Here is a 12,321-nt window from a genome sequence, read left to right as displayed (position 1 = left end):
GCTCTTTCATCAATTGCTAATGCTATAACTGTCACTTTGCTTTTGGCTAAATGAGCTGCATGGCTTTACTGTTGCATACACGTATGGAAATGTTGATTTTGTACATGTTCTATATTTTAAGCCCTTAAGGACAAATCCACATTGTGTGGGCTAAGCTCTCCAAGGATCAACTTAAAAACCTCTCAGAGATTGAAACAAGGGTATTATGGACACTTTGACCTCATATAAACAAAGGAGACACAACGTTTGGTGATGGCAGAAGAATCGAATTCCGAAGCTTCTCTAGATGTAGGTACTGACAAAAATATGTTACGACATGTCATGACCACCTTCCTAATATTGTGTAGGTCTCCCTTGTGCCTCCAAAACAGTTGTGACTAATCAGAGAATGGACATGGGTCTTCTGAGGGTGTCCTGTGGTGTCTGGCAACAGAATGGATGGCTTTGGGTCCTGTGGGTTGAGGGGAGGGGCCTCTGTGGATCATCCCAGAGATACTTGATCAGTTTGGGATCTAGTGAATTTGTTGTCCAGGTCAACACCTTGTGCTGTTTTTGTGTGTGTGTCTGTGTCAGGCTGCATCCTGCTGGGGATGGCTGCTGCCATCAAGGAGTGTCATTGCTATGGGGTGGGGGTACCTGGTCTGGTCTAGGTGGGTGGTACATGTCTAAGTAACATCCACACGAATGCCAGGTCCAAAAGTTTCCCAGCAGAACATTGAATTGTCACAAAATGGACATTGTTATTTACTTCTCCTGTCAGTGGTCATAATGTGATGCCAAAGAAGTGTAACATCTGTGTATGTTAAAGAAGAATGGTTGCATTTATTGCCGGTGAGCCCCTAGATGCATATCTTTACTTTACTACCGGGAATAGATTAATCTTGAAAATCGCTGCCTTCTACAGTTCCCCTGATGCGTCTTCTAACATATTTCAGCTTGTGAGGTATCTATTTCTTTCCCTGTGATTAATGTTTTCTAATGAAAGTTTTCTTTTAAGAAATTGTACTCTGTAGTATGCCCCAGCCAGTAAGTCCTGATGACAAGACCCAGAGCATCCATCATTCTCAATTTTGCAGACAGTGTAATGCCTCTTGTGGCATTTGATCTTCTTGTTTAACATTAATGAACTCACGGGTCTAATCTGGGACCCTGTAGTAAAAATAGATGGTCTATCATACCTGCTGATAGTGGATCTCTTTTGATTTTAGTATCTCCTTGCTTGTCTGTATTATGAGCAGGTTTTTCAGGCCTCGTTATAAATAGGACTGAAATATTTTGTCATGTAGCTGAAATGATGAGATACAATACTGCAGAGACTGTGATGCTGAGAGTAACGTCCTTTCTCTGGTTCCTCTTTTCTTTCGTCTTTCTTTCTTCACTGTTACTCTCAGGTGCTGCATTCAAGGTTGAAGAAGCTGAGTCCTTCTCTAGCATGAATCCAGTGCAGACTGCTTTTTAGAGACTCCATCACCACACTTCTTTTCATCAAGCTTCACCTCTGTAAAGGTACAGCTTCTCTTTTTTTTTTTTTTTTTTTAGAATAAAAAGAATACAAATTTAATGCCACGAACTTGGCATTGTGTGATGACACTATTAAGGCCAGTGTTTCATTTTCTATGTGCATTGTATTTTAAGGTTTTAGTGCACAGTATTTTATTTGTAAAAGTTCAAAGCCAGACATGCTTGCAACACTTCATATGCTGTTGGGTTTGATAACACGTGATTGCTTTAAAACGTCTTTTTTTGAGATGATTGATTTAAATCTTTTGTTGAAGATCGATTATTCAATATTGAGTCCTTTTCATGTTTTCTTTTCTTTTGCTCTTTCTGCAGCACCTAATGTGTTTGTGATCCTCTCTCATCACTTCACTCAGAGGGCATTATGTTGGCCCAAATCTAAACACATCAGCACCCCTTCCTTACCTTTTCCCTCCCATCTCCCCTCCCCATACCCTTTCCCATCTCCATCATGACCAGTCTGAAGCGCTCTCAGACAGAGCGCTCAGTTGGGGGCTCGGTACCAGCCACTGATGAGTTCTATACCCGTCGCCTACGACTGCCCAATGGAGGTGCGCCACCACCTCGAAGTGAGAGCGCCCACATCTCATCTTCCTCAACCACTGGCACCAACCCTGGTGTCCCCAAGATGGGGGTTCGGGCTCGTGTTGCAGACTGGCCCCCAAGAAAAGATGGAGGAGGCGGTGGTGTGTGGCACATCACCGTGGAAACCGACTCACCCAGCTCCACCAACACCACCAGCTCTTCAGGATCAGGAAGTGGAGAGAGAGAAAGACTTGGAGGAGGGGGAGGAGGTGGAGGCGGAGGAGGAAGTAGTGGCAGTGGTGGCAGTGGAGGAGGAGGGGTGTCGGCCGTCACAGCCCACAGCAATCTGTCAGCCAAGCTTGGCCACCTGATAAGCCCACAGGACTCTTCCATGCTGCGTAACATCCACAACACGCTAAAGAACAAGATGCAAAGCAAAGGTAAGGACAATCGCTTTCTGTCACCAGATGGCTATCTTGGCTCACCTCGCAAAGGCATGAGACGCATCCGCCAGCGCAGCAACAGTGATATAACTATCAGTGAGCTGGATGGGGATGGGAATGAGGGCTGGTCATTCTCTGGGTGGACACCCATGCACCGTGAGTATGGCAGCACTTCATCTATAGACAAACACGGTGTGTCAGGAGAGAGCTTCTTTGACATGCTAAAGGGATACCAGTCCCATGAGGCCCCCGATCAACGTAGCCCGGCTCCAGAGAGGTTAACAGAACTCCTTACTGTGGCTCCCATAAAGCAGGCTGCCCTGGACTTACCAGATGGACCTTTAGGTCCAGCAAGAGGCAGTCCTGCCAGTCGACTGAAGGAACGAGAAAAGCACTTAAAGAGAAGGTCAAAGTCAGAAACAGGTGGAGAGTCTATATTCCGTAAGCTGCGAAGTGTTAAGGTGGAGGGTGACACATCTAGGGCTGGCTCAGATGTTGAAGATGGCGGTAAAGCAGATGAGAGTGGCTCACCTCCCAAACCCTGGGTGTGCCAAAAAGGCTTTGCTCATTTTGATGTCCAGTCCTTACTCTTTGACCTCAATGAGGCAATCCACAGTCGGCAATCTGGGGCCAAGCGCAAGAACACCACGACCGGTGCCTCGGCTGCTGCCGCCGCCTCTGCTTCAGCCACATCTTCCCTTTCCTCCAATCAAAGTGGAGTCTATGGGTCACCTTGTGGCTCACAAGAGGAGCTAAGTAAGGAGGGGACAGGAGGAGGACATGGTACCAACCCTGCCCTGGACCCTGGTGATGACAAGAGCAATGATTTGGTTCTCAGCTGCCCTTGCTTCAGGAATGAGATTGGTGGAGAGGGTGAGAGGAACATCTCTCCTGCTAAACAAGTAAGTATTGTGCAACAACAGTATGATTAGATTTTCAAAAAATACATGTGTGGAGATGGTTACGTACCCAAAAGTAAACGTCATAATGTCTTGCATCTTCCAGCAGGGCAGCATCGGTAGTGGCGGAAGCTCAAACAATTCCTCTGGTAGTACGGAAGAAGGACCTTTGGATGCCACCCTCACTACCCACTTTACCAACGCTGGTGTGGCTGTGTTGGAGGCTCCCAAGGACGGGCCAAGCCAGCATGCCGACAGGTCTAAACGATATATCGTGGAACACGTTGACCTTGGCGCCTATTACTACCGAAAGTACTTCTATCTCAGAGGTAACGAACTTAGATTTGGGGTTTGTAAATTTTGACCATTAATTTGTGGGACATGTGGCTGTCATACAGTAAATGCCGCTGGCTGAATTGGCAGAGGAAATGCTGTTCACTGCACTTTAGACAGTTTACTCAACATCGGTGGAGAAGGCATGGGCGAAATTGTGTTTTATCTGCCTATTTCTTGCCTGTCTTTGTTTTTCTGCCAATACCTGCTTAAAATCTCATTGCTCCTCACCCATAGAACACTGGAACTATCTGGGGGTAGATGAAAACCTTGGCCCAGTGGCAGTGAGCCTGAGGAGGGAGAAGTTGGAGGAACACAAAGACCACGGCCAACAGTACAACTACAGGGTTATCTTCAGAACGAGCGAGGTAAATTAAAATGGACATGTGGCTTTCTTACATATTGTATAATGATAAATGTTCTGCAGTGTGGTTTAATTAACACTGTGTTGTAGCAAATGTTTTAAGTTGTCTTTTCATTCATCAAGATATATTGTATCTGTGTGTTCCCTCTGTGAATGTTCGTGTTCACAAATGTCAATATTGTGTACACTCTGTACCGAGCAGTGTTACCGAGAAGCTATTATGAGTGCAAAATGTGTAGGAGTTAACATATAGGATCTGCACCCAGCCCTGCTTATTGAAAAAAGCCAGCTCGGGTAAGACATTATAAAAGCCTCAGCTCAAGGTTGTCAGATACAGCTCAAGATGCGGCCGCCTCCTCTCCACAACAATACCTCAAATTAATGCATCTTTGATCTGATTTTAATGTATTCTCCCGATTGTTTATTCACAATGTCCAATCAGTGGAATGAAATGAGAAGAAAGCTTTTGTGAATTCCTCTAGCCTCTCGCTGCCATCTTCTCCAGTAGAGACAACCAAAGCCAGAGATTCCATGTCCTCAATCCCCCGAGCTGAGCACCCACCCACCATCTTTGTCAGCCTTCATCTGTGAAGGACTGAGCTGCGATATTTCACAGCTAAAAGAGACTAAAATAGCACTAAAGGTATTTGAGTGAAGAAGGTAAAGCGTTGCTCTTGTATCAAAGCGCGTCATGAGTAATGGGCCTTCCAGTCTCTTGGGATGACGCACGACCTACTGTGCGATGTTTTCCTCTTGTTTTCTTTACTGCCCTTGCCTCCCTGTCTCCACTCTAATTGCTATTTCCAGCACAGGGATCTTCACAGGTATAGATGCATGTGTCTCTGTGGGAGTAAGTCAGATACACAGATGTTGCAGGACGTAAGTTCACTGTCCACTAAGGACTGATGTTCTTTACTACTGTCCTCACTTGACTTAAGAGTGCTTCTGTTCTAAAGTTTTCACAACACTGAGTCAGCTGGCATCAACTGTGGACCTACTAAACATGTGAAGACTCAGACATAAAAACAGACACTTATATGCTCCATGGGACCACTACGGACTACCAGCTGTGTTTATTTGTTTATGCTAGATGCTAAGGTCCTGGAGGTTCTACTGTCCTCTTTATTTATTCACGGTTGTCCTCCTTGAGCTCGTTCTACCCCGAGAGTGAGAGTCTTCAGAGTCTACAACAGCAAAACATACAGACCTTCTCTTAGCCAGACAGTTTCCCACACATGGTTTTCTCCTGTACCACTAGATGAAATTCGTCAGAATCTAATTTTCACAGGCTGGATTTTGAGTTAACCTCTTGTCATTATGCAACAATATGCATTATTATAGCTTTGAGAAGACCGCCTCTTATTTTTCAGATTGAATTCAGTTGCACAGATCTTTTTGGTTGATTCACAGCCTGCCTTCAGCGTTTCCCAGAACAGACTTAGACATGTTCTGTCATTGCAGAACCAGATTTAACCTCTTTGGTAATCTCTGATCTGGGGTAATTGTGACCCTAAACACTAACCTTAAGACATATAACCTTAGTTATATCCTACAGATCAAAGGAAAGGAAAAAAAAAAGCTAAACGTTAGAAGCATTGCTACATTTTTAACAGTTTATTTTAGAATATCTCTATTACACAGACACGTTTTGACTGCATGATCTCCATAGATAATCGTGTGCCTTTGCATACGCATTTAGGAACACCAAAGAACACCAGAACAAATAAGATAACCAAAAATATGATAATTAATTCTTGGGGTGAATGAGTAAGTCAACAGTGTAAGGTGTTAAATGTTTAATTATAGTCTAATATTGTATTATTTCTCATCTCCTGAATTTTTACGGCTAGTGGGAATAAGGATGTCTTATATAAATGTAAAAAAAAAAATATACCTGATCCTTGGGACTCTTGTTTTCTTGTTATTTTCTTACTTTCTCCAGCTCAATACGTTGCGTGGTTCCATCCTGGAAGATGCAGTACCTTCTACATCCAAGCATGGTCTAGGTCGAGGCCTGCCCCTCAAAGAAGTACTGGAGTACCTCGTGCCCGAGCTCAATGTTCACTGTTTGCGCCTGGCACTCAACACACCTAAGGTCACTGAGCAGCTGATGAAGCTGGACGAACAGGGGGTAAGTAGATACCACTGCTATCCATTTAGTAAAAATGTAGTGCGATTCTGACTCAGACTCAAGTATACACCAATCCACCATAACATTATGACCATTATGGAGAAGTAAATTACATCGACCATCTTGCTGGGAAACATTTGGACCTGGCATTCATGTGGATGTTACTTAGACATGTACCACTCACCTAGACCAGACCAGGAACCCCACCCCATAGCGATGACACTCCTTGATGGCAGCAGCCATCCCCAGCAGGATGCAGTCTGACACAGACACACACACAAAAACGGTTTAGGAACAACTAAAAAAAAACATGAAGAACAGCACAAGGTGTTGACCTGGCCTCCAAATTCACTAGATCCCAAACTGATCAAGTATCTGTGGGATGATCCACAGAGGCCCCTCCCCTCAACCCATAGGACCCAAAGGCCCCCACTAACAACATTCTGTTACCAGACACCACAGGACACCCTCAGAAGGACCATGTCCATTCTCTGATGAGTCACAACTGTTTTAGAGACACAAGGGAGACCTACACAATATTAAGGTGGTCATAATGTTATGCCTGATGTGTGTATGTAGTATATATTCGCTAATTCTTTGAGCCAAAGACATTCACATTGTACTATTGACTATGGAGAGAAAATTATCTTCATCTCTCGTTTGATGAGTCATTTCATGTGTGGCTTTCCGTAAAAGGAAAGTTTCATTGTGGAACCGCATGATTTATTATTTATTTATTTTTTGCTTTATTCATCTGTTCACTCCCACTGACTGTTATGTGGAGAAATCTTGTGTATGCATACTGTGTCACATGAAAAACACAAAACAAGCTCTCTGATACTCCTTCTCCATGATGCAATCATCAAATGCTGAACTTCTGAAAATGTCAACATGATTTCCTGGGAAAATGGCACCAAGATCACAGCAGAACAAGCGAAGGTTATCCTCAAAATGCCAACATGAGTTCTGGCTGAAATGTCAACATGGTTACTCAGTCATGACTTCTACGCGGTAATATAGTTGTGTCTCCTCTTTTTCACTGGAATGATCTCTGCTCTCTCTTCAGCTGAGCTTCCAGCGGAAGGTGGGGGTGATGTATTGCATGGCAGGCCAGAGCAGCGAGGAGGAAATGTACAACAACGAAGCAGCCGGTCCTGCGCTGGAAGAGTTCCTCCATCTGCTGGGCGAGAGGGTTAGACTGAAAGGCTTCACCAAGTATCGGGCTCAGCTGGACACCAAGAGTACGTACATGTGCTGAAGTGACAAAACAAAACCTTCTAATGGTCTCACGTTGTCACTGAAGCTAATCCACCGCAGCAGGCTTAATGTCGATTGACACACACTAGGCAGAAGTTAGCATTGATTAAAGGACTGTTGAGTTCAGTCACCCAGCAAGCATTTGATGGATCGGGACATGGACAAGGTCAATCCTTTTCATATATTGTGTATGTTCAATGCCTAAACTTGAGATATGATTTTCATAGTAGATGAATCACGGTTCTGATATCAGAATATCATTTTTCTTTCTTGTGCACAATGCTCATATTTAATGTATGATTCCTAGCAAACACATTTTTTTATTTTTAATTAAGGTAAGGCTGTGCAATGTGAGAAGCAAAAATGAGACAATAGGTTGAAATAGTTTGGTTAAGGGAAGTTATTAATCCATTTGGCTATATTTCATCACTTTTCCCTCTTCAAAATATCAGCTTGCATGATGAACGCACACATGCACCAATCAGCCACAACATTAAAATCAGGAAAAGTAAATAACATTGACCATCTAGTACAATACAATATTTTGCTGGGAGACCTTTGGACCTGACATTCGTGTGGATGTTAGACATGTAGCACTCAGCTAGACCAGACCAGGCACCTCCACCCCATAGCAATGACACTCCTTGATGGCAGCAGCCATCCCCAGCAGGATGCAGCCTGACACAGACACACACACAAAAATGGTTTAGGCACAACTCAAAAAAACATGAAGAACAGCACAAGGTGTTGACCTGGCCTCCAAATTCACTAGATTCCAAACTGATCAAGTATCTGTGGGATGATCCACAGAGGCCCCTCCCCTCAACCCATAGGACCCAAAGGCCCCCACTAACACCATCCTGTTACCAGACACCACAGGATACCCCCAGAAGACCCATGTCCATTCTCTGATGAGTCCCAACTGTTTTAGAGGCACAAGGGAGACCTACACAATATTAGGACATAATGGTCATAATGTTATGCCTGATTGGTGTGCATTATGTTGACTGAAGCTCCTTACCTTTGCAGGCTACTGCTCCATTCTGCTATTCTTTAAACACAAAGTCCACTTAAATCCCACTAGTTTCATTGGCTTATTTTCAGTGATTCTTAAGTTTCCTCTAAGGTTTTTTATTTTTTTATTTCAAACATGTGACAGATGGTCTGTGTCTGACCACCTCTGCGTTGGCTCCAGAAAAGATTAATGTCCATATTATCCTTGTATCAGCCAAGTCAGTTCCCAAGATTCTTTGAAGGAAACGAAACTGTCTCAGTTACTTTATGCAGACCATGCTATGCACCCCTCAGTAGCCTCTAGTAAATTAAATACAGCCACGCAAAGCACTCCCTATAGAAGGAGTGTAATTAATTGAGGTAATCCAGCTAGGTTAAGTACGACCCTTTTAACACCATGTGACTGTTTTGCTCTCTGAATAGAGCACATCAATAAACTGTGGAGGTGGTTATTTATGTTCAGTGACTCTCGTTAGGGCCAGAGTACAGGAACACAGGGTCATCTGATCAGCATATGCTGCAGAGGGACGTGGGGGAGAACAAAGATGATGTTGGGCTGTGATACATGAAAGTGTTTTTAGAGAGAATGAGTGAATAGAAAATATTCTTAATATATGCTCTTTTTATGGATGTGGACCACCTAAAGAGAGTGGTGAACTTTAGGGTTCTGCTATAATGAATCCTATTGTTTTAAGAAATTGACATGCAGTTGTATCCTCCTCAGCTGACTCGACGGGCACCCACTCCTTATATACTTCCTACAAGGATTATGAGATCATGTTCCATGTGTCCACCATGCTGCCCTACACACCCAACAATAAGCAACAGGTATGTTTATTTAGATAAATGACAGAGTTTCTACAGAATTTCTACGGTTGTTCATAAAGCACTGTTATTTTGGCCTTTTTCATGATTTCTATTCCTTCTGTTCTTCCTCTGCTGTTCTTGAACTTTTACAGTTGCTGCGGAAGCGTCACATCGGGAACGATATAGTCACGATCGTGTTCCAGGAACCCGGTGCACTCCCCTTCACCCCCAAAAACATCCGCTCACACTTCCAGCATGTCTTTGTGATTGTGCGGGCACACAACCCTTGCTCTGACAACAGCTCTTACAGGTGAGTTTCACCAAGACTGGATAGAGTATATATGTATGGAGTAGTTCACTGATCCGCCACAACATTAAAACCACTGACAGGAGAAGTGAATAAGATTGACCGTCTTGTGACAATTCAATGTTCTGCTGGGAAACATTTGGACCTGGCATTCATGTGGATGTTACTTAGACATGTAGCACCCACCTAGACCAGACCAGACACCCCCACCCCATAGCAATGACACTCCTTGATGGCAGCAGCCATCCCCAGCAGGACACGCACGAAAACGCTTTAGGAATAACTAAAAAAAACATGAAGAACAGCACAAGGTGTTGACCTGGCCTCCAAATTCACTAGATCCCAAACTGATCAAGTATCTGTGGGATGATCCACAGAGGCCCCTCTCCTCAAACCCATAGAACCCAAACGCCCCGACTAATAACATCCTGTTACCAGACACCACAGGACACCCTCAGAAGGCCCATGTCCATTCTATGATGAGTCACAACTGTTTTGAAGGCACAAGGGAGACCTACACAATATTAGGATGGTGGTCATAATGTTTTGCCTGATCAGTGTATATAGATTTATTTAAAATGTTTTGCTTTCATGTCGAGTTGTTGAGCTCTAACAAAATCCAAGACATAAGCAGTAAGGTTTATCTACTGGGACTATCCAGTTGGCTGTAGGCTACGCCAGACTTTTGTGATGGTATGAACATGTTAATTATGTTATATCCACTCAACTTATTTATTTATATATTCCTTTTTCAGTCATTAAAAAATAACATTCAGGCTATTGTATTACATGCATGTTGAAAAAGTCTAGATAAATACAACATTTACAGGAATTGTCTCATTCTTGTGGTATGCACATGAGTTACTCGTCGTGAATCACTGCTCAAACAGTACCGCTCTCAACTGTTGACTCAAAGAGTTGTACGGCGCTCATTGCCTTTGCGGTTCACTCCAACGTGGAGTAGGGTTGAGAGCCCTCTCCGAAGCTCACGATTTATTACCACACTACAAAAGCTGCGTGATATAACACACAATGTACCACCCTCAAGTCATTTTTAAGAAATAATGAACATTTTTGCCTTTCCTTTCTTTCCATTTTAAAGCCGTTCAGCTGTTTCATTCAATTCATCCCTGCCTCTGCCTTGTTATCTAGTTTTCTGTCATCCTCTTATCTTATGACTCTTCCTCCCTCTCCTACTAATGGCTGTTTTAATTGCTGTCTGAGCGCATTGTGTGAGGTCTTAATTGTCCCCCGTGGGGCTACTTCGTTACTGAGCAACAACACAACGTGCTCGCACACATGTGCACAAAGCGCCTCGTAATAGAGTGACTGTAAAGCAAAATCCTATTTACATGTGCCTTCTGTGATGCAAATTAAGTCTTCAAAAGTGAAATTTAACACTCACTATGTATAGGTGAAACACCAGATTTCAGAAGTAAATTATGATTCAAAGTTTCCACGGGAAGTTTAACCAAGTCATGATTTATTAACGATGACCCAAATCATTTGAAGTTTTGATTTGTTTCCTCCAGATTTGAGAGGACATGCATACACGCACAGGAGAAACCTAAAAGAAACGTCATTGCTCTGTTTAGTAGGGTTGCTGCTCACTTAATGTCTTGCGTTTTGGTGGTAGGGCGTAGCTGTCATTTTAAAGGTTGCTATGTTGAGTCTTCTTGAGTCACTTGGGATTCCACCTGCTGCTTCGAAGCATTTTAAGATCGTTGCATAAACGGCGCTGCATTCTGAGAGGGTGTCGCCTTCTCTGGTTGGAATACAGAAAACGTGTCGACTCGAGAGTTTCATGTTTGAATTCATTTGGTGGATATAAATAAGGACAATCACTGTGACCTGAGTTTGCTGTTATGTGACCAGAGTTGCCTGAGCTGACCAGCTTGCGTGTTTTCACATCTTAACTGTGAGGATCTAAAACATAATTGCCTGTTAATCCCGACCGCTTTGAAAACCACTCTCAAATAATGAGCTGTTGATGGCTGTAGTCCAAACTAGTTATCATACAAAGACTTCCTAAAATTAGCCAAACACATTGCAGCCCTGCTGAAAGAGACGCTGTGCAGTTAAATAGTCATCACCATAATCATCCTTGTAATCAAAAACCTAAGTAATTCAGAGTTAATATCCAGAAATGCAAGTAACGCAACAAACTACAAACAACTTCAGGGCCACGCTCGAGTAAAGGAATGTTTTTTTAATGCGCATACATCATCAGAGGAGGTTGACTGCTAGAGTAGACAAACACACACCAGATTGTAGGGTGTTGTATTAACAGTGTGTCTTGGCTGAACCTCACAAATCACTCATGAACATGTTTTGAACGGTGTGGAAAATGTTTCCCTTCCATACACAAAAGGCTTCTGCTCCGACTATTAATTTTGCATTATGACAATTTTATGTGACGCCTTTGGGGTCTGCACAAACTACTGATGTAGGGCTGTTACAGGACTCCTAAAGCCCTATTCACACGGGACAAGGTTTATCTGGTAATTTTGTAAAAAAAGCGGAGGTTAATCCCGTGCAAATCAACCATATCTGTAATTTGTAATGTAAAAATTAGTCGGGAAATGATCTACCCTATTTCTCGTAACACAGAGGTCATGTGATGATACTAATCCATCATTTTTGGAGCTGTGTACTCTGAGGGACCTGGCTGTATGGGGTCTTTTCATCAAATCCTGGCTCACTACCGGTAACTCATGAAACAC

At 43.3% G+C, this 12,321-nt stretch overlaps 1 protein-coding gene across 1 annotated transcript in view; it reads left to right on the top strand.

The window, feature by feature from the left end:
* Positions 1–12,321, top strand: part of sipa1l1 (signal-induced proliferation-associated 1 like 1) — a 51,410-nt gene that overhangs the window by 16,493 nt on the left and 22,596 nt on the right. The window contains exons 3-10 of the mRNA XM_084560405.1: positions 1,392–1,506; positions 1,834–3,388; positions 3,492–3,714; positions 3,956–4,086; positions 6,025–6,213; positions 7,280–7,454; positions 9,209–9,312; positions 9,444–9,601. Of these exons, the coding sequence (XP_084416531.1) occupies positions 1,970–3,388; positions 3,492–3,714; positions 3,956–4,086; positions 6,025–6,213; positions 7,280–7,454; positions 9,209–9,312; positions 9,444–9,601 (2,399 nt within the window). The 5' untranslated portion in view covers positions 1,392–1,506; positions 1,834–1,969. The remainder of the gene's footprint in view (positions 1–1,391; positions 1,507–1,833; positions 3,389–3,491; positions 3,715–3,955; positions 4,087–6,024; positions 6,214–7,279; positions 7,455–9,208; positions 9,313–9,443; positions 9,602–12,321) is intronic.

The sequence above is a fragment of the Chelon labrosus genome, assembly GCF_963514085.1.
Source record: "Chelon labrosus genome assembly, chromosome: 14".
NCBI lineage: Eukaryota > Metazoa > Chordata > Actinopteri > Mugiliformes > Mugilidae > Chelon > Chelon labrosus.
This window is presented reverse-complemented; position numbering and strand designations above follow the sequence as displayed.